This window comes from Sceloporus occidentalis, unplaced genomic scaffold, assembly GCF_023333645.1.
Source record: "Sceloporus occidentalis isolate IW3139 unplaced genomic scaffold, rSceOcc1.0.p SCAF_75, whole genome shotgun sequence".
NCBI lineage: Eukaryota > Metazoa > Chordata > Lepidosauria > Squamata > Phrynosomatidae > Sceloporus > Sceloporus occidentalis.
Genome location: NW_028317055.1, coordinates 3,199,689 through 3,225,601, shown reverse-complemented (window position 1 = coordinate 3,225,601; position 25,913 = coordinate 3,199,689). Strand labels below are relative to the sequence as shown.

At 37.9% G+C, this 25,913-nt stretch overlaps 1 protein-coding gene across 1 annotated transcript in view; it reads left to right on the top strand.

Annotated features, from left to right (window-relative positions):
* LOC149285895 (slit homolog 3 protein-like) overlaps positions 1 to 25,913 on the top strand; it is a 300,871-nt gene that overhangs the window by 252,339 nt on the left and 22,619 nt on the right. Inside the window, exons 15-25 of the mRNA XM_089494777.1 lie at positions 3,434 to 3,584; positions 4,420 to 4,494; positions 5,238 to 5,381; positions 6,505 to 6,648; positions 9,587 to 9,750; positions 11,059 to 11,191; positions 14,379 to 14,447; positions 15,026 to 15,097; positions 17,226 to 17,297; positions 19,690 to 19,761; positions 20,416 to 20,579. Coding sequence (XP_089350903.1) covers positions 3,434 to 3,584; positions 4,420 to 4,494; positions 5,238 to 5,381; positions 6,505 to 6,648; positions 9,587 to 9,750; positions 11,059 to 11,191; positions 14,379 to 14,447; positions 15,026 to 15,097; positions 17,226 to 17,297; positions 19,690 to 19,761; positions 20,416 to 20,579 — 1,260 coding nt within the window. The remainder of the gene's footprint in view (positions 1 to 3,433; positions 3,585 to 4,419; positions 4,495 to 5,237; positions 5,382 to 6,504; positions 6,649 to 9,586; positions 9,751 to 11,058; positions 11,192 to 14,378; positions 14,448 to 15,025; positions 15,098 to 17,225; positions 17,298 to 19,689; positions 19,762 to 20,415; positions 20,580 to 25,913) is intronic.

Here is a 25,913-nt window from a genome sequence, read left to right as displayed (position 1 = left end):
TTTTATAACGGAGGAAATCATAGTAGAGCATAATCTTTAATTGTGGTTCTTGAGTCCCATGAACTGTTTAATTCTCTGTTGTGAAGCAGTGATAAAATATTGTGCAGCCTGACGGACATACGCATTTAACCAGATTGCTAGATTTCACATTAGTTCCCCAATGGGAATAACTGTAATAGACTGACCACCTGTCTAAGTGATTCCAAGACTCATTTTGAAATAGTAAATCTTGTCTGGATGCCTTCCTTTTTTTTTGTTTTATTATTATTTTTCACAACTAGGGTAATGGTTGATCGAGTGTTTGGCAGTAAAATGTTATAGATCTTAGCTCAATGCAATCTTGGTCTTTTAACGCTCCATCTATATTTTGGTCATGAGTTCCTGCAGTAGACAGAGTCTGTTGTTTTCTTTGACCGTACAGTAGCATTCACACTGGGCAACTGTCCATATTCATAAGGGAGACTTAATATAAAAATATATTACTTTGCATTTTTCCCTTTATCAAATGATCTCATCTCAGTTGTTCATGCTGTTTTCTCCACTGGAATCTGTGATTTGGCTAGTCTGACCCCTATATTGTGCTAGATGTTGCAATAACTTAACTTACAGATTAATATTGATGCTACTTTTATGACTACCCAAGTACAATGAACAATTAATTGCGCAACTCTTAGTTACAAGAAGAAAACTGGCATTTATGTTCTACTTTCTGCTTCCAGTATGGCTCGATCCTTATGAGCTGCTGCCTTAAAGTATTGTAGATTGATTCAAATTAGCATGGAATCAACAATACTGGGCACAAGAGAATTCAAAATCCCAAAAACCTGATAAGACCGGAGTCTTAACACCTACTCTTTAGCAATTTACTTACACCCTTAAATAACACGTTCATCGTGAAGCTGTTTATATTTCAATGTTTAAGCATTTGACTAAATTCATGGCTTACAGTTTATAAATACTGATTTCAGATATTAGCTGTGGATATTTGCTACTATATTTATCAATGAGATGGTATAATTGGTTATACTGCTGCCAGCTTCTCTTCTCATTGACCGGCAGTCTAAATAAACGGATACTTAAACAACGGCTCTTGTCGTGGGGTGGCCATGTGGGACAGCTGTAGTGCTTTAACAGTTAAGAGAGTAAAAGAGAACATTGAAAATGGAACGAGTACAGCAGACATTATGCCAGTTTGCAGTTGAGGCCACCCAACCACCATATCCGAAGAGCCACCTTGTGATGCTCAGCTTCACAGATGAAACCAGGACACCTGTGTGGTGTGCAATACAAATCTTAAGAATGCCATTGAATCTTTATCATTTGTTCAAAGGTAGAGTTTATCCATAATTTAGAGCATCTTGTAATATAAATTGCTTCCGACATAGCTTTACAATAACTGTCCTTTGCATCCTAGAAAGCCAAGACTGCTGCACACCTCACGTTATTCATAGTGTCAGTATAGCCGTCGGTGCTGAAGGGAAATGCCATTAGATACTTCCTAGCTTAAAACATCTCTTTATGTGTGATAATCACACAGTACGGTTGGGTGAGCTCAGGATCTGCTGAGATGATATACTGAAAACATAAAATACTTGGGAGTATTGCATGCATTCTGTCATCAAGAATACCATATGCTCATTTCAGCCTGTGCCAGCAGCACTAATGTTTCTTTTCTTGCTAACAGTTTCTTCAATTTTATTCTTAAAATGACTGCTTTTGGAAAGCGTATACATGAAATATATATATATATAGCCTACCAGTCCCATGCGTGTCATCTGTTGCCTGCCTTGTGATATCTTTGAAGCACACTAAGGCCTTGGTACTGAGAAGTTACTCAGTTTTATTGCTTGCGCAGCTAGCGTGTATTCTTCACCTGCCAGCAATAAGAAAGTGAACAGCAGGTTTGGTATAACTATTTTTAGAGACTACTTATTCTCTAGATTATGAGCTCTAGTAAGCGAAGCCCCTTCCTCCTCCCTTGGGCGTTGGTTGATTAACTATTCTGGTATAACGGAGGATTCAAGAAAGTTGTCCATCTAAGAGACATGTCTATTTTCATTGCTCCTGTCCTGCTTGCTGGAACATGCATGCCTTGTAAGTGTCCATCTTTGGGGCTCAAATCTCTTCTTTCCCCCCTGATGCCCCTTGCTCAGGGCATATAGCAGTGTTCTGCATCCCCATATATCCCAATTATGTGCAGCCATACAGAATATTATGACACCAAATTAATAAAACTTACACTTGCTATCTGTCTTCTCTTTCAATCCAATTCATTGTCATTTAACTGATTGTAAAGCTCAGTGACATGCAGAAATGATTTAATATCTGATAAATGTAGGTTTTTTCATAAATAGATATTTTAATAGATCATGTTTAAAAATGTGTTTTATCTATTTCTGTAAGATTTATGTGGTGCTGTTGTGAAATCTGCCCTTTTAATATGTCTGAGCCAAGTTAGCACCTGTGTCTGCGCTGGGATATATAGTTACTGGGACAGCTGTGTCTGGTCATTGCATTGATGTTAGTGTCTTCTACATAAAAGCCATCTTTCTGTTGGAGGTGATGGAAAGCTACAAGCGGGTCTGGCTGCTGCTGGAGAGCCAGTCTCAACACCACCAGCCAGCCCACTAACAGATGTGCTGCAGGTGTGCCGAAACCTGTTTTTAAAGGCGATGAGCAGAGTATTTGTATACAAATGGCAAATAGCCTTACCTGTTTTCTTGAAGAAACATGGCCTATGCAGACATGTCTATATTATTTTTTTATGTTTTATATCAACATGGAACATCTCATTCTTGAGAATGGGGAACAGACTGATATGTCCATTTAAATATCAATATTTTTGAAGGGATCTAATTAGAAACATCCAGTATGTTGAACTGCCAGCATGCCTTTGCCAGTTTCTGAAGACTTGAATTGTAAGAGGTACAGGCAGGTCTCCAGAACCATGACGCCCAACTGCTGCGGTTCCCAATACCTTGAGCATCAGAGTGCAGATCGTTTTAATGTGCTTCATTGTTATTATGCTGGGATGACATCTATGGATTACAAAAGATCAATGTTCGCTGGGTTATATTCCATTAGTGTTTCAGATATCTCTAATTTATCTTAGGGCTGATAGCCCCATGCTAACCAATCTGCCAAAAAAATGTATAGCTGTTGAGATACTTTCTGTTCACTAATATTACCCGACGTTTACATTTATACATATTGTGTTGTAATAATATAAGAACTAAAAGTATTTTTTGATGGAATAAAGAGGAGGATCAGATATTCTGATGACTTGTCATATTACTGAATTTAAATTATGAATATTTCTATTTTCCTCCCAGTCAGTTATTTACTCTTTCTATTAATTATTTTTTTCAACTAGAAATGTGGTTGCCTTCTTTTTTCTGCATCTTGATTCAAAACAAATGAATATATTCCGCAGGTTCAGAAGATTACAGGAGCAAGTTCAGTGGAGATTGCTTTATGGATCTTGTTTGTCCTGAAAAGTGTCGCTGCGAAGGAACGATTGTTGACTGTTCTAATCAAAAACTCACCCGAATACCCACGTATCTCCCAGAATACACTACAGATCTGTAAGTCACGTAAAGATAATCCATTACAGACTATTGCATCTATGATTACTGCACTGGTTAACAACATATATCCATGTATGCTATTATAATAAATTGTTAATAATGTTAATAGACAACTTGTATAAAAAATTACAAACTTTGGAAGGTTTAATCACAACGCAACCTTTAAAGAAGCCCCTTTTCAGTTTCCCATGGAGCTATCCTTTTAGAGCTTGCCTTTATGTCATATGAAAAGTATTTCTGGTAAAAATGAACAAGGAGGCACAATTTAACTTGGTTAAAGAATTATTCCAGGGTAGGGTTTGAGCATTCATCATATGAATTATGTTTCTAATTATGCGTAAACTAATGTATGGAATACTTATGAACTATAGTTTGTTTTAAAGAAAAGTACATTACCCTGATGCAACTTTATGGAAAATATGTCTATATATCCCATCCATCTATCCATCCTTTTACACAATGGGCACCAAGGTCTGCTGGCTAATTTTCTTGTATAATAACACCAGCTTGGACTGACAACATGGCATATCAGTGGCCTTTAAACATAAAACTCTGAGCTTGATAATCCCAAAGCGTGTATCTTTGTTAATATGAGAACGTTCTATATATACTTTTTACTGGAAGTGAATCAGCGTGCAGATGTGTCTATTTTATAGACTGATTTTTACACTTAGTCTTATTAAACGTCTGTGCTGGATTATCACAGTATCACTTCTATCGAACCACAGCTTGTTGAGTAAGAAAGGTTATGGAAAAAATAAAAAGAATTAGGAGTGGATATACATAATGAATAATGCATACAAGTTTATGAGTTCTCTGTTCTATTTATTAGACGCCTGAATGACAATGAAATCTCAGTTCTCGAAGCTACAGGAATATTCAAGAAGTTGCCAAACCTTCGGAAAATGTAAGTGAAGCTGTGCTACGTAATTTACTTATTTCCAGATGCTTCAAATACATATCCAGTTTAGAATATATGTTTCTTTTCAATGAACAGGTCTCTTTAAAAGTGTTGGTCTCTTATGTCTAAGGACCAAAAGAAAGAAAGTAACTTTTTTTTATTCTTATCTTATCTTTATCCATTTTATAGCCTACACATTTTCAAAACATATATATAACTACCAAGTGACTACTTTTGCTTAATATATATGATGATGGAAGCTTTCTTCCAACAGAATTATTTAGGGTACAGATGAGTGATTTCAGAATCCATGAGATTGGTGTATAGCTGTGCAGTGTTGGAAATTAAATGTTATAGTATCATTGATCTGGCTTCTAAAAAAATATTTCTACCAGAAACATCCATCTTAACTGAATTGTTCTTCCCCGTTTAGCTCCTCCACTCTTCCTTTATTTTTTAAATATCTTGTGATGTGTAAAACTTGGTCATCACATTCTCTTTGTTGTAAGAAAATATTCGATTAATAGGAATTCACAGCTTGAAATACAGAAAATGATTTCAAAGTGAAACAATTATTTTACTAAATAAGTGCTACAGGTTGTCACATTTTGGGTTTTATTAGCTAAAGTGGGAGTTGACTCATCCACATCACCATGCATTATGGAGGGCCAACCCTGAGAAATTGGCCTTGTATAATTACCTACTTTATGGAAAGTTATGCTTTAGACTCATTTATTTTTGTTTTCTAGAAATCTGAGTAATAACAAGATCAAAGAAATCCGCGAAGGTGCCTTTGACGGAGCCGATGGGGTGCAAGAACTTATGTTGACAGGGAATCTCTTAGAGTCTGCACACGGACGGACGTTTAGAGGCCTGCATGGACTGAAGACGTTGTGAGTTGTATATCTGTTGAAGAAGTGTTGATGTGTTCCAGTTGGATAATGTTAGCTTAGTTCTAAACATCCTTTATGCAACAAATAATGTATAATATTTCCATGAATATAGAAAAGGTTTGAAAGACTGCTACATGCTTGGGGAACACATGGATACACCCATGAGGGTTGCTTGAGTTTATTATAGAGAATACCAATGTGAAGACTTACCCCGAAAACACTTCAGATGCTGAAAGGCGATACATGATTAAGTACTAATTTTACTTAATAAGAAGGACATTATAAAATAGACACTATTCGTTCATGGATGAACATGTTACATACAGCAGCGATGAAGCTATATATATATATACTGTATATATATATATATATACTATATATATACAGTATATATATATATATATATATATATATATATATAGTATATATATATATATATATATAATGGGAATTATTTTACCTTTCCTCTCACAGCACTCGCTTCTGCTGTAACATACCCTGTGCTTGTGTTCCAAATCACAATTTAGAACCATCTGTTGTATATCGAGGAAAGATGTTTTGTTTTTGAATTTTGGTCCTCTTTTTTTCGCATCCTCTGCTTGTTTTCACAAGGATAACCCTAATTGTTTTTTTTAATAACAAAGCTCACATTTTAATTTCAGTTTCTTAGAACCAGCCATATGGGTCTTATTATTTATTTAGCGAAACGTCTAATTGGGTTTTGTGAAACGTTCTATTCCAAAGTAAAATTAAGTCAGTCTCCATCTAATGGTTCTGCTCATTCATGGGCTCCTGTTTCTTTTGCAGTATTGGTACAAATTATCTTAAAAAACACAGATATGTTCTGTTAAGATACATGCATTTCCCAATGCAAAACAGAAAACAAGACAACTAATTAGATACCAGTATGACATAATTTACAGCGCATTTGTGAAAAATTATAAAGTTATTGGACTAAAAATTAACAAATAAAGTATGTGTTTTTTTATCTTGGATTCTAACTAATCACAGTTAAACATTTGTGGAGCATTTCTATTTCTTCCTCTTTTTAGTTTTGCTGAGGTGAATTTCCTTACACAGTTGGTAATTTATCACGGTGTGTGTTCTTCCCCCTGTCCTGCAGGATGATGAGAAGCAACCTGATGACCTGCATTAATAATGATACATTTGCAGGACTGAGCTCCGTGAGGTTACTTTCTCTGTATGATAACCGAATCACCACCATTACCCCAGGAGCATTTAACACACTGGTCTCTCTGTCCACAATGTAAGTATTTCTCCTCGTCAGATTAACTTCACCATGCAGGGCTAGCTCAACCTCATGGCTTGAGAAACTTTTTGTTGTGAGAGACTTAAAAACAACAACTCTTTCGCAAACTCTCCTTAAATGAACAAACCCCAAAGTGGAATTTTCAAAATGAAATATTTGTCTATTTTTTCTGTAAGAAAAAAGTATATTTTCTCTTTGAAACCACATCTGAAGGATGAATTGTACATGTGCAGCTAAGTGATTGGTATATACTGTTGACCTTACAGGCCTGGAAACAGTCTCAGCACAAACAGTTTCTATGGCAACTGCCTTGAATGTATTGAAGAGGAATATTCTATTGAAATAAGAGAAAGTGCTAAAAAGAAAAAAGGGAGGGAAAATGATAAATATGAAATGTCAAGTACTTAGGACTAACTCGAGTAGGAATTTATTTATATATAAATATATACCTTTTTTTCATTATCTAAGCCATATCTGAATACTGGCTTTTGTACCCCTTGTCAAAAAGATGAAACATGAAATATATCAGTTAAGACTGGAAAAAAACATTCGACTGATATCTAAAATATTAATTAAACTTTACATTTTAAATAGTCCTATAAAGCAGGTCAGAAAATAGAAATAGTCTGCTCTAAAAAGAAATGATAAATAATCGAATCAGAAATATTAATAATTATGGCAATGTGTTCTCCTTATTCTTATTGTATGAAGAGCCCAACTCTTCTTGTATGAAACCAGAACAAGATTAAGAGATGAAGGGTGTACATTTACTAAATGAACCGAGGGGCAGGCAAACCTTGGCTTTCCAGAGTCTAGTGTATACCCCAACCATTTTCTAGGGATTTAAGTGACTGCCCAAGAGCCAAGGTTCCGTGTTTTAACACTCTCTTGTGTGAGGCTATGGCAGTGACATATCCCAGACTAGGCCTAGGGCAGCAGGTCCAAGGAGGTGGCAAAAACCAGTGTTAAGATGCTCAATGGGCCAGTGACACAGTGACACAGATCTTTGACGTCCCCAACTGGTCTATTTATACTATGGAGGCTGTGCCGATCGGCACTTCAGACTTCATTACAAGGCTCTGCGTGCCTTTAAGACATGGAGCGCTGGGATATGATGTAGGGCTGAAACAACGAATCGATAAAATCGATAATAATCGATAACGGAAATCGTTGTCGACAATTTCCGTTATCGATTAATCGAGTGATCGATTCGTTGTTGGAGCACTCGGCTCCTTTTACTTACCTCCGCGAGCGTTCCCCGCTTCCGCTGCACTCTCCGCCTTCTTTTAGTTGCGTGTGGCTCCGTTCGCACAGAGCGGTTCGCTCTGTGCGAGTGGCTCCGTTCGCACAGAGCGGTTCGCTCTGTGCGAGTGGCTCCGTTCGCACAGAGCGGTTCGCTCTGTGCGAGTGGCTCCGTTCGCACAGAGCGGTTCGCTCTGTGCGAGTGGCTCCATTCGCACAGAGCGATTCGCGGGGGTGGGGGTGGGGTTTCAGGGGATGCAGGGCAGAGTGGGGGTGGGGGGGCAGGCCAGGGTAGGAGACTGAGTGCAGGGCAGAGTGGGGGTGGGGATGCAGGGCAGGGTGTGAGTGTGGGGGCAGGGCAGGAGACTGGGTGCAGGGCAGAGTTGGAGACTGGGTGCAGGGCAGAGTTGGAGACTGGGTGCAGGGCAGAGTGGGTGCAGGGCAGAGTGGGTGCAGGGTGTGAGTGTGGGTGCAGGGCAGAGTGGGTGCAGGGTGTGAGTGTGGGTGCAGGGCAGAATGTGGGGGCAGGGCTGGGTGCAGGGCAGAGTTGGAGACTGGGTGCAGGGGCACAGTGCAAAGTGCTGGGTGCAAAGTGCCCCAGGGCTGGGTGCAAAGTGCCAGGGTGCAAAGTTCTGGGTGCAAAGTGCCAGGGCTGGGGCAAAGTGCTGGGTGCAAAGTGCTGGGTGCAAAGTGCCGGGTGCAAAGTGCCAGGGCTGGGTGCAAAGTGCTGGGTGCAAAGTGCCAGGGCTGGGGCAAAGTGCTGGGTGCAAAGTGCCAGGGCTGGGTGCAAAGTGCTGGGTGCAAAGTGCTGGGTGCAAAGTGCCAGGGGTGGGGCAAAGTGCTGGGTGCAAAGTGCCAGGGCTGGGTGCAAAGTGCTGGGTGCAAAGTGCTGGGTGCAAAGTGCTGGGTGCCAGGGCTGGGGCAAAGTTTCTTGAACAGTAATAGTCCACCTCTTTTCAGAATGTTTGGGGTTATTTTGTTTCATAAATATTGTGTTTGGGTTTTTGTACTTTGAACATATTGTTTTTTTATTACATCATAACAAAATAAGAATGTTAATGTAAATTTTAAGTTGTTTTTTAACATCCAGTTCATTAAATTTTAAATAAACAAAAAATTTGCATATTGTTTTTTTTTATCCGATTAATCGATTAAGCGAAAAAATAATCGGCCAACTAATCGATTATTAAAATAATCGTTAGTTGCAGCCCTAATATGATGTCAAATCCCGGTGCTCCATGTCTTAAAATCATGGTAAGCAATTTATTGCAGCGAAGAAGCCGACTAGGGCCTAGGGCAGTACAAACAGTAAATACATCTCTGGGATATAGGATGAACCAGGGCATGAGTAGCATTGAAAACCAAGAGAGGTAATAGAGTCGGTGTGAAGGCTGTGAGATAAAACAGAAGAATATGAAGAGTATGCAAGGATTGACAGACCGAGGAGAATATAAAGCAGTGTGCATGAGAATCGCAGGAAGACAGTTTCCACAGTTTTTTTTCTGGAAGACGTATTTGCAATTTACTATGCACCTTACTATTGTATGTGTCTGTATCTCAAACACAGCCCTTTGTATATGAGGACAGTTGGGAAAAGGGGCATTAGTGAGGCATTTATTCACCACCTAAAACAAAATTAAGGTTTTATGTATTTCTTTTCTGACAATGATTTGCCAACAATTGATTTTCTTAGTAATCTGCTGTCTAATCCATTCAACTGTAACTGTCACCTTGCCTGGCTTGGAAAGTGGCTGCGAAAGAAGAGAGTTGTAAGTGGGAACCCACGCTGTCAGAAGCCTGATTTTCTAAAGGAGATTCCAATCCAAGATGTGGCTATCCAAGATTTCACTTGTGATGGTAAGGTAATGTTATATCCTTGTGGACTTGTGGAAGAAGTTCTCTTAGACTCCTTAAGGGTGAGTGCTGTAGGAAAGCACAAGCTTCTACTATCTATTCATATGGCCATGGTGGGGAGGGGGTCACTAAATCACTCTTTTTTGACCTAATATACTAATGGAAGAATTATCTGAAATTATGAGAAAAATCTTGTACTGTTTAATGTATGTAATGGTTCTCAAACCAGTAATCACTGTTTGAGAACTTTCACAGTGACTCACTCAATGTATTTTATTAGCAATACTCTTTCTATTCAATCTATCCAGTGGTTATACTTGTTAGAGTCCATTGGTTTTAACAGTGAGCGATCTTTGCTTTTAATGCCGTCATGTATATGAAAAATACAGAATTTAATTTGCCCTCATTGTGAAACAAATTGCCATTTGTCTTAAATAAAAACAAATAAAAGCAAACAGAAATTTATTAGATCATTTTAAAGATGTCTTACTGTGTAATGGTAGCAGATTATATATTTTGGGATCTTAATGACATTTCATGCTTTAATTTCTTGAATAGGTCGTCCTAGTTAAAACAGGTGCAAGACATTTGTTACTGCTTTCAGATTGGTTTATGCTTATTGAATTTTAATATTGCCTTACTGTTTTAATAAACGTCTAATGTTCAGTACTAGAAATCATGTGATGTACTTACACTAAAGCTTCTTAAATAGTCTACAGTGCAGCATTAAAATCGACCTTAATTATTCTTAAGGAAGAAATCAATTAGAAACATTTTGTTTTTTGTAGATGACATTATATTAGACAAAGACCCAGCTTGACAGTTACATTTAGCTTGTAGTTCATCTTATAAAGTGAGTGGTACACGGGAACTTGTGTATCACGTGAATCATGTCCATCATCTAACTCAACAGTGTAAGACACAATAGACACTATGATACATGATGACGTAGCCAGCAAGGTTTTTATCTTGCTGATAATTTGATTTGTCTAAGTGTGTTCTTTAGATTTACAAACTGCATCATTTTAGCCTTCCTAAATTATAAAGATTCTATGAATTTGTGGGGGTATTTGCTTAGAAATACATGAAATGTTGGGTGTTACAGACTCCCAAGCTATGAGCTCAATCTGGAAAATTCGAAAATTCTGTTCTCTAAAACGGCTTGATATTATTTTTTATGTACTACTACTAATAATAATAATACTTATTTATACCTCTTCATTTATAGTATCATATGAAGAAAAGCCATATAGCTCAGTAGAAATCTTATGCGTACATTAAAAGTTACAAAATGTTTATGTCTCTATCCAGGCAATGAGGAAAGTAGCTGTCTTCCAGTATTGCGTTGTCCTGAGCAGTGTACATGTGTCGATTCTGTGGTGCGCTGTAGCAACAAAGGACTCCGGGCGCTCCCTAAAAACATTCCAAAGGATGTAACAGAACTGTAAGTATCCATCAGCAACATTAAAAAAAACAACCGTTTTTATCTTTGTTCACTAAATTATCATTTATGTTAAGAATACTAGTAGTGCTTTTCTCATTCAGTACTTCGATTCTTAATTGCTTGCACCATTTAGATGTCATCTCACAGCACCATGAGGGGGTTAGGCTCCATTTTTATTATAGTGAAAACAAACTCTTTCAATATATTAATGTATTCAGATGTATTAGCGCCTTTCATCACATGATCACTGGTTAGTTGATTGAGAGATATCAACTGGGCAAAATGCGACGTAATGCAGGCTATAATCAATGACGTATTTTAATGATATTTCGGTCTGTCATTTTTAACTATAAATATATTCAGTGATGAGTTTCTGAGGCTTCCTAATCAGCTACTGCAAATGAAGTCTGCAGATGTTCATGCTTTGAATCCACACCACAATATTGTTTTCTTCCTTTCTATATTCAATCTTTGTCGGCTTATTTATTCCCGGAAAAGGTAAATAGTTGTTTGTAAGAAGCAGCAAGCGTTGGAGCTAGCTCTTTTATTATAAATTGCAATGTTTTGCTGGTAGAAGAATACAGCAGAGTTTGTAATAATACAGTCTGTTTTGAAAACTGATCATTATATAAATCATACATAGTAATCAAATGCAATTTCATTTCTTGGAAACTATTCTGTGTTCTTTTCTTATTTCTTTTCAAATAGCAGATAACAGGGTTATCCGGAAGAATTTCTGAACACGTGTTCTGAAAAGCACGTTTAACCATATTCAAGACCAAATTTTTCTCTGGCCACTTAGTTTTAATTATACTGTGCTAGGCAAAAGAACATTTGTGGAAACCCTACACTACTTAGACATTGAATTGATTGCTTTTGTTTGGTTTCTTCCCTATCTCAATCATTATTAACTCAAATGGAAGTTTCTTTGAAGAGAAACGCAGTTTTTATCCTTTATAATGTTAATCATCAGAGTGTGCTCTCGAAAAACACCAAGGAGTTCATTGACTAAACCAAGAGTTGGCCATGACTGGACCTAACGTTAGAGAGTTTTCATGTTTGATCTTAACTCAAAATATTCAGGACCAACTTGGTGTGTAACTCAACTTTAAGTAACCTTGCCGCTATATGGGAAATGTTGAAGCTGCCCTGTTAAAAATGGATTCAGCAGGAACATCCATCGTTCTTCCCGCATGTTTAGCGCTAGCTTGTTATATGATCTCAAGGTTTAGTCTTTAAAACCCCAAGGTAATAACCTGAATATTTTATAGTTTAACCCATTGTGATGACTAATTTTAGGCACAGTCACAGACCCTGAAATAAGTGCAGGCATACTACCTGTTTCATACTACCAAGTTCTGGGTAAAATATACTGTATTTTGATCTTTCTGTAGTACAATGGAAAATATGAATCACATGCATTCGATACAAAAAAGTTAAGTTCTCAATTACCTTAAACAGCTCATTTCCATGTACATATAGATTTTATTTTGTTGTTCATCATCTTAAGATATACTAATGCTTTCCGGAAATATTTTGTTTCGAAGGCATTTGGTTAGATGTATATCGCTCTTTAATTTTCTTAAAGTAGCAAACAGAGTAAAATCATACCATAATCCCGGATTGTGATGATTCCGAAACATACATATGGATACACTAAACAGTAGGAAATTCATATTTCCAGGTTGAGGATCAGTAACATACTGTGTTCTTTTTAAGCGACTAAACTACGGAAGCATCTATGACTGAACGTAATCCTGAGTTTAAATTAAAAACGTATGTTACAAGAATCTTTAGTTAAAATGTTATCATATTGGCAAAAAACAAAATTATCACTTAGAGATAATAGAAAGCGCCAATGAAATTATTTCTGCATTCTTGCAATAAAAAAAAAACTTTTGTGGGAAGAATTGCAGGAAATAAAAAGTGATTCAAAATACATTCATTTTTTTAGATACATTTGTGATTCTTTCATATAATGCAGTTCCTTTAGATTGTAACAAATGTATACAATATATACACTACAAATAGATAAATACGTTTTTTTTAATTATAAATATGTCTTCCCGTATAACATGGACATCACTTGGTATTATAATTCAGCAACATAAGAGTTCTTTAAGGCCTGACCTCTGGTTTGTAATGTAGATTTTAGTACAAACTCCTGGATAGAATTAGCTTTGGGACGTAATGCCTTTTCTTTTCAAAGCTCATTTTTCTGGAAGTCATTACTTCTAAGATTACTTGAAAGATCATTTTATTTTCCACCTTCCCTCGGTTCCTAATAAAAGGATTCCTGCGTAATGTTAAACAGAAGAATGTAGTGAAAGAAGAAATATTTAAATTTTTATTTCACTCAAAAAAGAAACGTATTAAAAACATTAATCGCTGTGACAAAGCACACTGCCTATGTCCGAAAAACCAGCACAACGTCAAACAAAAATTACAGGTGCAATTTTTTATAATAACTAAGAAAAGAAAAGGAAACGGCCAAATCCTTTTTTAGGAGAACGGCAGACAAACTAAAAAGTCATTAAGTGAAGCTAAATTGTTTCTCATTTTTTGTGTTCAATTCACCTCAACTAATTCATCTCATCTGTTTTTTTTATTTGAATTTACCTAGCGTTAAGCAAGTGCAAACAAGCAAAACAAACTTGCTTAATTAAGCAAAATAAATATAAATTGGAAAAAAATATATAGATTTAAATGAAAACATTTCTTCGGAGGGGGAAATGCTCTTTTTCAAGTCATTGAGTTGAAAAGTAATAGACATGACTATTAGAATTAGCTTGAACTGAAATGGAGCCTGACATTTGCTGAACCACACTTCATGGTTTTAGTCTAAATTCATGAATGTGATATGCTCAAAATGTTCAAAGCCAAAATAAAAATTACAGTTCGAAACCACTATCCCCTGGTACTTACGTTAGCCAAGTGCAACTTACTTCCAATAGCAAAGGGCACAAAATGTGTTTTGTTTCCCGTTGCTGGAACAGTAATTATTAGCTATCCATTCTTTCAACGCTTTGAGCTCACAAAGCTAAGCCAATTCCCAATAGGTCTGCCTGGGCTTCAAAGTGCATTTTCACTTTCATTCTTCACAAATATTCCCTCCTTGCTTTCTTTGTTATCTGTTTTGCCTTATAACCTATTCTTTTTATTTTTAAATACCCTTTTTTTCGTCTAGGTATTTGGAAGGCAACCATTTGACGTCAGTACCAAAAGAAATTTCTGGGTTCAAGCATCTAACATTGATGTAAGCGGGCTTACTTTTTGCCATCAGATTATACTGAATAAGACAATAACAGTAAAAATATGAATCTGGATATAAAACAGCTTATTGAGTAATCTGTGAGGTTGTGTGAAACATCTCAGCTTCATCGTCGTATATTATATATGAGCTTGCCGTACTGAATCCAGTGGGTTGGCTGTGTATAATGCATTATTGCCAGTGTTGGCTCCTTCCAATGTCAAAATGTTTAATCTCGCTGCAATTTACCCACAAACCATAATTTATTGGATAAACCCCGAAAATATAATGTAAGGTTTTGTCATATCCGAATGAGCATGTGAATCTACTATGTCTGTATTAAGTATTCATTTTAATTCAATAATTATCATAGCCCATCCATGAAATTTCTGTTGTTTTATCGAAAGGCCTTCTATAGTAACTTCTATACTATCCAGAAAGTTATCTGTTAACTTGTCGTGTTACCAAGTACAAGGCATTTTGAATAGTTTTTGGAGCTTAATTTAAAATCTTTCTTTTTTACTTTCAACTACCCATGTCATGATGATGTATGGTTTTTTCAACATCATTTTTTGTCTTTCTAGAGACCTAAGCAACAACAGCATCAGTGTGCTGTCCAACTATACTTTCAGTAACATGACCCAGCTATCCACATTGTAAGTATTAAACCACAAAGTAGCCATTCTAGACAACCCAAGAAGTCGGTGCGGTCATGTGATTAACGCTTGGCACTCTAACTTGTAGTAATATTGAGATGAAATATATAGATTATTATTGGGATACGTAAGTCTTAATTCACTGCCTGGGCAGGGATCTTGTTATGACAGGAATATGATTTATAAACATTGTGCTAACAATTGTCTTATGTTACAATGTATAAAACCACAGATTACTATTTTTGTGCACTGTTGAATTAAATAAACCATGTCATGTTTTCTATATGAGATTTGGTATGCCTAAAATGGCACGCGAAGAAAAAACTGTCACATTTGTTTGCAATGCGCAGACGTTGGTGCGTATGGAATACATATGGGGCGCGTTTGTAGTGAAACTGATACCGCATTTTGAAAGCCCTGCTAACCACTGCTGACTTTTTATTTCTAAAGTTTATGAGAGAGTGAGCCAACATGATGAACGTATTACATGGCTCAGTCAGGCATGTTTGGAAATGGATTCTTTTTTTATCAATTTATTATTGGAAAACATAAACAAACTTTAAAATAGCTTTACTGTGTGTAGTTTTGTGTGTTCCAGTGGGCTCCCTAACAAACAGAAAACATTTTGTAAAAGAGGGTCCTCATATAGAAATATAGAAGTCAGTATTGGCATTGACTTTAGAAAGAACGGAAGCAAAAATATTGAATGCATCTGATCTCAGAAAGAGATTTGAATATATTCACTTTAAGGCATTCAATACATATGGTCACTAGGCATTATGGGCATTAGAATGCAAGCTTTCAAGACTACTTCAGCTTCAGATGGATTATTAAACTAAAGAGGAGACCTAAGTATTCTCATACGCTCCTAACACAGTACAACTGGATACTGCTATGTAAATATAATATTTTACAGACTGCTGTACTTTGTATTTAGGATGTTCATCTCTAAATATGACAGGCGGCATTGCCACTGTTGACTTATTGGAGTTAGCAGGCTGAGCTAGGTATAATTTCAATAAATATATCACTATTCTTGTTGGAGATATGAAGATAATTTAGGATATAATAAAAACATTTATTCATTTTCAATGTTATAGAAAATCCCTTTTTATGGAAATATCGTCTTCCTTATCAACTAGAAAATAAAGTATATAATTTAAATGATTAAAACAACTTCATCACTATATGCTTATTCTTTAAATTCCTCTTTACCCACACCAGTGAAGTAAAACAATGCTTTCACTGGCATTATGTTCAATGATAAGTGCTTCATATGAATGGCTTACAGTGATATGCCACCAAAAAAGATATATTAGAGAATATATGCATAACATTTTATTCTTTCTCAATAATGTGTTTGGAACATATAGTTTCCCATCATGCAACTGTCATCATCTTCAAAAAAAAGAATCATATTTGTTATCTATATACATTATAGATATCTATTATTATAGATATTATATATTATATTTACATAAACCTTCCTTTATAAAGTCCCAGTATTACGTCAATACTACAATACTTTTTTATACAATACAAATGTTTTGCATTTATTCCACTGTGTTAACACAGCTATCCTTAACAATGCGTATATATATATATATATATATATATATATATATCACCCTTTATTTAAAGAAAAATAACATTTATTAAAAAATTATAAAATCTTGTGTTGCGATACCCTTCTTTTATTTATCTGTCATTGGTGAATGGATATAATGATTCTTCCAGTCTTTCTTTATGGGAAATAGCACTTTCCTCTTTTTTTTTAGAAAAGCATCATGGATCAGCTTACATATAAAAGAAAATAGTGGCTGCGATATTCATTTTCTAACTGCTGCCTCAGAATACCCCTTTCCATTGCCATGCAAATGCTTGCTGTTTTTCTTTTAGCATTCCTTTCTGCATTTTAATCTTCCAATTAAAGGACATGGGGTCTCAGTAGCAGAGGAACTGAATAAAAATACATTTTAATATGTCAACATTGTACCGGCAAAAGACAAAGCTTGCAGGGCGTTGTGTTGCTGCTTGTGCTTTACTTTATTATCTTGTTATAATTCTCATTTTTATAAAACAAAATGCAAAACATAACCTTGAAAACTCATCCTGATCTTTCTTGTAGGATATTGAGCTACAATCGTCTAAGGTGTCTCCCAGTTCATGCGTTTAATGGTCTGAAGTCTCTCCGAGTGCTGTAAGTATCTCTTGTTCAATTTGTATCAGTTCCAAGCTATTGAGATATCGAGGTGACAGCAGGCTTCTTAATGAGCAGATGGCTTCTAGTTTGCTTCATGATCCAGCAAAATGATTATACAATTTGTCGAACTGTACTTGTTGTAAGATCCAACATGAATTAGATGAAGCAAAGCAAATACAAGTAAGTTGCTGTTTTGACATTTAACAATTTCAAAGCCACAGTCGTTGAGCACTAAAACAAACACAGGTCCAGATCCTTCATGGACAACATATGTCTGAAATGAAAACATCATAACATGATGTCTGAAATATCGATGTACCTTTAAAAGGTATATAAAAAAAAAGGCTGTAGATAATTTGTAGATTATTCTAAAATATCCTCTTGGTAATATACAGTACATAATTATAATTTACAACATCGCCTGTAGGATTATGTTACTCCATAGTGAACATCATGAGGCTATTATTTGTGGATAGCGCCATTGCTGTACAGGAACACAGGTGACATAATTTAACTTTTCTATACTACCTGAAGATTAGTTTTCAGCAGGCTCAAACAAGCAATCGAAAGAAAGGCAAATGGTGGTAAGGATTTAAAGAGGTGGACAGATACACCAGCTTCCAGGAGCTGAGAATTATTGGAGGTGGATATTGTGAAGGAGGTGGCACGAGATGCAGGGTAGGGATCCTGTGAAGAACTAGCCATTTCCACCACTAGAGATGCTGATTAAAATGAAACACCTATAATCTAGGACAATAATGTATTTTGTGCAGCACAATAGTATTGATTTTCAGTAGCCCAATGGCTGCCCCACTGAGTCACCTAAGCAATTTGTATGACTGAAAAAAACCACACAAACTCAGCATAGCGTACATCAATATGCCAATTAATTGGTTGTCCATTGACCTAGCCTAATATAATAGACATGGGTAAAATATATGACATTATTTAACTCATAAACTGTAGATAAAAAAAATCATATTTGTTTTAATCTAATAAGAAAGAAATTCTTGAAAGAGAAAAAAAAACAAACCCCACGTGGATAAACGAATAAGTATAAAATGTTACGTTCCCAAAGTACCGCAGGAGCCCAGAAAAACACTCCTCTGATTGTTTGTAATACCGATCAGCACAGTTGTGCTGATCAAGAAAGAAATTCTTCCAAACTTTTCTTATTATTACTTATGAATATGTGCTTGGAGTGAAAATAACTCATAGTACCGGAGGTCAAATTTAAATGAAGAGAGAGGTCAGAGGCAACCAAGAAATCCATGACCCAAATGCACATGATATTTATGGCACATTACTGCTGTCTTTTGAGTCTGAGCAGATATCTTTTGTCTAATCGGAGATGCTGCCCCCAGCCTTGAAATCAGGGGACCTCAGACCTTGCCTGTCTGTAATAGAGAGTAGCAGAGAAGCCATGCTTCAGTAAAAAGGCGCCTCTCCTCTATCAAGCCGAAACGCAACACAACAATTTGATTTATACAGCTCCAGGAGAGTGTGGTGTCAGCTACAAGTCCCATCGTACGTCATATATACCGTTATTAAAAATCAATTCTCTAGAGAGGAGAAAAATGCTTCGAGTGACAGCTTGCAATCTGTTGTTGTCACTTATTCATTATCTGCATTCTCAAGGGAGCTGCAAAAACGGTAGCATCAGCAAAACCATTTCAATGTTTTTGGTTACAGGGCGCACATACGCGCAAATATGCCTGCAACTTCTAGGGAACAATTTCGTTCGGGTAATACAGCCACCTATTTGGAAATTATTTCAACACTGCAGGTGGTCATCTGAAATATAACAATAATAATAAATACAGCAGTGGCGCTGGCTAAAAATTCTTGTAACAACAGTGTAGCTTCTGCTATATTAGAGATACATTTATATAGTCCATGTCTGAATGTTTGTGTTCCAACATACCATGCAGCCAATACGAGAGAATAGGGCATTGTTTGGTTGTCTCTTTGACTCTCGAGCTCCTATTCCTAGCCTCTGTGGTTTGTATTGTACACGGTAGCAAACCATATTCAAGGAAGGTCGTTACTGCCAAAAATACGCCGCTGAATAATATGATTAAACTGCTGTTTAGTTGATAACAGGTTTCACAGTTGGCAGCACATAAAGAACATTGAAAAATAGTATTCAAAAATAAGATGTCGCACAAAACGACACATTGTCTGAAATAATGTAAATATGGTTTCACCTAGGGGAACAAGTTTCAAATATTTTAGAAGTCAGATATACTGTTGAGTGAAATAATTCTGTAATATAATTCAATGAATTGCTGACAATGAATGAGACAGTAGGAGAGGACTGAAGTCGGTCTTGAACTTGAACTTTAGTGTTTTCTGGTACTGTATCTAATTTGTGTCTTTTAAATCATAGTACTCTTCATGGAAATGATATTTCTACTGTGCCAGAGGGCTCCTTTCATGACCTCACCTCGCTGTCACACCTGTAAGTACCAAGTCTCTATGCCAGGCTCAAAGTCCAATGTTATTTGATATAGTAAAGCTGCATGTGGACTAATAATTCAGTCACCATCCTTTTCATTCAAAATTTTGAATTTTACTTCTTTTTGATGCATGCGTGGTTCTACAAGTCATCTTTTGCCTTGCGGTTATTTCCCTTTTCAGGGCATGTTCCAGTGTGCAGAACTTTCGTGGGCTCTTGACTATTTTTTGTTACACATGAACTACTTGTTTAGTGACCTCTGGCTGCAGATTCTAAATGACAACACAAACACATTATAGTTAAAGTTTGTAAGTTATCTGCTTTGTATATTTTACCTGTGAAATAGCATTTAGTTAATGTACACATTTACATCAGCATTTTAATATTCTGAGTATTAGTGCTGTGTGTGCAATTAAGAAGACATTTATATTCTAAAGTCTATTGTAATATTTTTTTCATTTCTATGCTATTTGGAAGCTCAAGGTGATTGAACTGATTGAACCATTTCTTCTATATGTGTTATATCTCCACTTCACTAGCTGGGATTCATTTATACCCACTTTCTAACTAAGTTTTTTGGGGGTTTTTTGTTGTTGATATTGAACAAAGCATAATGCAGTTACTTTATTGTGCCTTCTTGTCATCTGATATTTTTAGTGCACTTGGTACCAATCCGTTGTATTGTGACTGCAATTTGCGCTGGCTGTCTGAATGGGTGAAAGCAGGTTACAAAGAACCAGGTATCGCACGCTGTAGCGGACCAGAAGACATGACTGATAGGTTGTTGCTAACTACTCCAACGCAACGATTTCAGTGCAAAGGTAAGTTGTGTTTGGGGTGAGATATTGCTTAATAATATAAATTACCTAAAACGTTCCTAGCAGTGACGACTCTAGAAACAATATATAGGGGGGGCACACAAGATATCACATTCAAACTGGGGGGGCATTCATAATTTCCAAAAATAATGTGCTATGGAATTATACTTTTGTTATTGGGCTAAAATAATACTTGATCATTCAACATGGGAAGCCTGAAGCCACAATTGAGTGCAACTAATCCTTGAAATAAATATTATAACACAATAAATAACTTTTCCACTAAATGATTTCAGGGCCTTGAACGTTTTGTCCCCTGAAGTCACTACAACTTCAGGAGGGCATTTTATCTCTGGATAAATATAAATTAAATAATTCCTACTGTAAGTTAAGTGCCAGGAACAGATGACCAAACACACACATCAACACAGGCTCTGTCACACCGACACCCAGACACACACACCAGGACAGGCTCTGTCACACCAACACCCAGACACACACACCAGGACAGGCTCTGCCACACCGACAACCAAAAACACACACACACACACATCAGGACAGGCTCTGCCACACCCACATCCAAACACACACACACACACACCAGGACAGGCTCTGACACACTGACACCCAGACACACACACCAACACAGGCTCTGTCACACCAACACTCAGACACACACACCAACACAGGCTCTGTCACACCAACACTCAGACACACACATACCAGGACAGGCTCTGCGACACCGACAACCAAACATACACACACACACCAGGACAGGCTCTGCCACACAGACACCCACACACATCAGGACAGGCTCTGCCACACCCACATCCAAACACACACACACACCAGGACAGGCTCTGCCACACAGACACCCACACACATCAGGACAGGCTTTGCCACATCCAAACACACACACACACACCAGGACAGGCTCTGCCACACTGACAACTGAACACACACATCAGGGCAGGCTCTTCCACACCCACATCCAAACACACACACACACACACACACAGACAGGCTCTGACACACTGACACCCAAACACACACCCTAGGACAGGCTCTGCCACACTGACAACTAAACACACACCAGGACAGGCTCTGCCACACCAACACCTATACACACACACCCGAGGACAGGCTCTGCTACACTAATAACCAAAAACACACAAACAGCAGGACACAATCCACGTCACAGACGTCTGAATCAGGATGGATTTTTCACACTGCATTGTCGTTTATACCCCCCTTAGTGTTTTTGCCCCTGCTGCCCATATATATTAATATAAGCCCCAGTTGCCGATAGCAGGTATAGATCAACACATTAACACACAAACCAAGCTTTGCATGGATAGATCAACTGAAATTCACCTGTGATCTCAGCACTGAAGATATATATCAAATAAACAGAATCAGACATACAAATCCTGTATTTGCAGGTATACAGTAGTGTATGAAACGTAGCATTGCAGGTATAGATCAAATAAATACATGGAAACAGCATTGCAGGTATTAATCAACTGAATAAGACATACAAACACTGTATTTGCAGGTATACATAAATAATGTATGGAAATATATAGATATGGATCTACAGAATAACGCAAAAACCCAGCTTTGCAGGTAAAGATCAATTGGAATTCACATAAAAACACGTCATTAAAAGGTATATTTAAAACCCCCTAAATTACATGCATAGATCACAGGTTGCGCACCCCAAAGCCGGCCCTGCCGTCCACACTGCCCACACAGCAATCACACTCCTATCATACCCAGGCAACCAGTAAATGCTGGTACCTAGGCATGATGGGACTGTGATTGCTGTTAGCAATCACACTCCTATCATGCCAGGTCAGCCAGTACATGCTGGTACAGGGTGGCTGTAAGTGATGTGCAGACCCCATACTGCTGGCAGCATCAATACACAAGGGGGGCAGCTAGCTAGGTTTTAGCATGTACTGGCTGACTTGGCATGATAGGAGTGTGATTGCTAACAGCAATCAAAGTCCCATCATGCCTAGGTTCCAGCACTTACACATCCAACCAGTAAATGCTGAAACCTGGGCATGATGGGACTGTGATTGCTGTTAGCAATCACACTCCTATCATGCCAAGTCAGCCAGTACATGCTGGTACAGGATGGCTGTAAGTGATGTGCAGACCCCATACTGCTGGCAGCATCCATAGACAAGGGGGGCAGCTAGCTAGGATTCAGCATGTACTGGCTGACTTGGCATGATAGGAGTTTGATTGCTAACAGCAATCAAAGTCCCATCATGCCTAGGTTCCAGCACTTACACATCCAACCAGTAAATGCTGAAACCTAGGGATGATGGGACTGTGATTGCTGTTAGCAATCACACTCCTATCATGCCAAGTCAGCCAGTACATGCTGGTACAGGATGGCTGTAAGTGATGTGCAGACCCCATACTGCTGGCAGCATCCATAGACAAGGGGGGCAGCTAGCTAGGTTTCAGCATGTACTGGCTGACTTGGCATGATAGGAGTGTGATTGCTAACAGCAATCAAAGTCCCATCATGCCTAGGTTCCAGCACTTACACATCCAACCAGTAAATGCTGAAACCTAGGGATGATGGGACTGTGATTGCTGTTAGCAATCACACTCCTATCATGCCAAGTCAGCCAGTACATGCTGGTACAGGATGGCTGTAAGTGATGTGCAGACCCCATACTGCTGGCAGCATCCATAGACAAGGGGGGCAGCTAGCTAGGTTTCAGCATGTACTGGCTGACTTGGCATGATAGGAGTGTGATTGCTAACAGCAATCACAGTCCCATCATGCCTAGGTTCCAGCACTTACACATCCATGCTATCACACACTTCATTCACAGATTCATTCCCTCAATCATACATTCTCATTCAAACTCCCTCCCCACCCCCTTACCTGCACTGCAGCTCCTTGATGCCGCTCACAGACTTCAGCAGAGGGCGCGGCCTCCCTCTGCGTTCTCTGGTAAAGCACAGAGGAAGCGGGACTGGAGCAGAGTCATGTGATGTCACGTGAACTCTGCTAGGTTCCGCTTCCTCTTTGCAGTACAGAAGACCCTCCCACAGGTAAGTAGCCGGGCTCGAGGTGCGGCCCGCGTAAGATCGGTTGCCTTGGCTGCCGATCTTACTCGGGCCGCACCCTCTCTCTCCTCCGCGTTTAAAAATAAATAAAAAAAAAGAAAGAAAGACGGGATCCAAATTTAGCAGGGGGGCAACAGGGGGGCAAAGATTAACCTAGGGGGGGCAATTGCCCCCCCTTGCCCCCCTGTAGCGACGCCACTGGTTCCTAGCTTTTAGATCTTCTCTGGCACCAGTGTTGTGCGTAACTGAGGATCAACATTACTAAATGTATGACTTTCAAAGTCATACATTTATTCCTCCTGTGTAATTTCCTGGTGACTGTATGTTATATATTAGAAGATTGGGGCCCCCAGAGCTTGGGGGTCCCTAGGCACGTGCCTAATGGTTAATATACCTCTGAGTTTTTAGCAGAGGTCATAATGTTATTCTTATCATGTATAGAGCACAGTGTAAACCACTACAAGCATTGTTTTAAAGTTCCTTTCTGGAAGAGGCTTGTTTTTGAAAAGTTTTTAACCACATTCATTTAATTTGCCTGCGTTAAAGTTTAATGTGACGTGGGAGAAAATTATGAGCTTTCTTTTTTTCCATCTTGAAAAACCAAAATGTTTGTTTTTATTAGTTTTTCTTCAAGCCACGTAACTTTGCAGGTGGACAATTTTCTTGTGGTCCAAGAGAATCTGGCACCTGAATGAAGAAGACTTTTCCACCTCTGTTTCTGCCTTATAGGCTAAATTATCTTTTACATAGAAATCATTAGGATTTTTCCCTACGAATATATTGGAATTACTTCATTTATATTTTATGGTATCTGACTCCAAAGCCAAAGCAGGAAATTAAAACAGTGTCTATATAAAGTGCATCTCCCTGGAATTCACACATCAGTAGCTATTTTAACAGGAGCTGTGCCTGCCTTCTCACTGGTGATTCAGACAGCTCTTGAAGTGGCCTGTTTCTCAGAGCTGACCCAAATTCCCTACATTTTAATTAAACAAACAATAAAATACATATAAATCAAATAGCACATATACTACACCTTCGTCATTTTTATTGCTCCCATTATTCTAGGCATGTTAATATCAAAATAACGCTGAAGGAATTACATGAATGTACACGTTTAAACAGCAAACGATGCATACTTGTTATATTTTATACTACAGCTTTTATTAAAAGATATGGTTTGTCTCAATATAAGGTACGGGTTCCTCCCATGTTATTGCTGTTATGTGAAATACACGGTAACACCTGCTTCAACACTTTCTGTTGTGTTCGTATATAATCTGGTAAAGTGGGAATACCACTTTTTTCAATAAAATATGTAAAAATTGATGCAGGCCTGTGAAGGAGCCTTAAAAAATGTACTGAAGGCATGGCAGTTGCACACTCCATAGAGACGCTAAAATCTTCTGCAAGAGTATGTGGATTACATTACATGTACTGTACAATGGAATCAATATATACGTTGTGTTCTGCAGAATTTGTAACTACAAGAAGCCTCATTCATATTACAAAGGCCTCTAAACACGGCATGTGCATGTCCTATATTTCTTGGTGTGGCTCATGAAAGGGAAACCCAGCTAGTGTGTACTATAAGTATACAATAGTGTGCCTAACGTCAACAACTTGTTGCGCGTAGGCATTGGATTGATTGAAGGGTTTACCTATAGTATATGGTAACCAGGAATACAGTCCTCTTCCAACTCTGTGGCTCCTTTTTCTCACTTTGATCCCCACTGCAGCTGAACACATGATGATCAGGAAACAGGGGTCTATAGCCAGCCATTGTTCATTGCAGTACCCCTGATCTGGACAGTACCAATGGTCCTGCTTCGCCTAAATAGCCCTTTCCCACTTTTTGACTAATCCTCACCCCCTATTAGTTGTCTAGGGACTAAGCACACCATGATGTGCCACTGTCCCCTTCCCTTCATGAAATCACTCAGAAGAAAGAGAGCTCCAACCCAACTTCAGAAATATATTATCTCTTAATAAGATGACACATGCAGAATGATAGAGGTGTGACAATTCGGTACTCGGGGGACTCTGTTACTCTGGCCCTGACTTAGGACCTAACATCTTTGGCAGTGTGCACTTTACAAGCACTCACTGAAGCACCAATGATAATGTGGAAGTACCAGAATTCCAACATTTCCCCAGCATTCATTGTAGTAAACCCCATAGCACTGTGAACTACCCCAAATATAGTTTTGATAAAATGGCCGGAGTTGACCCATTGTTATT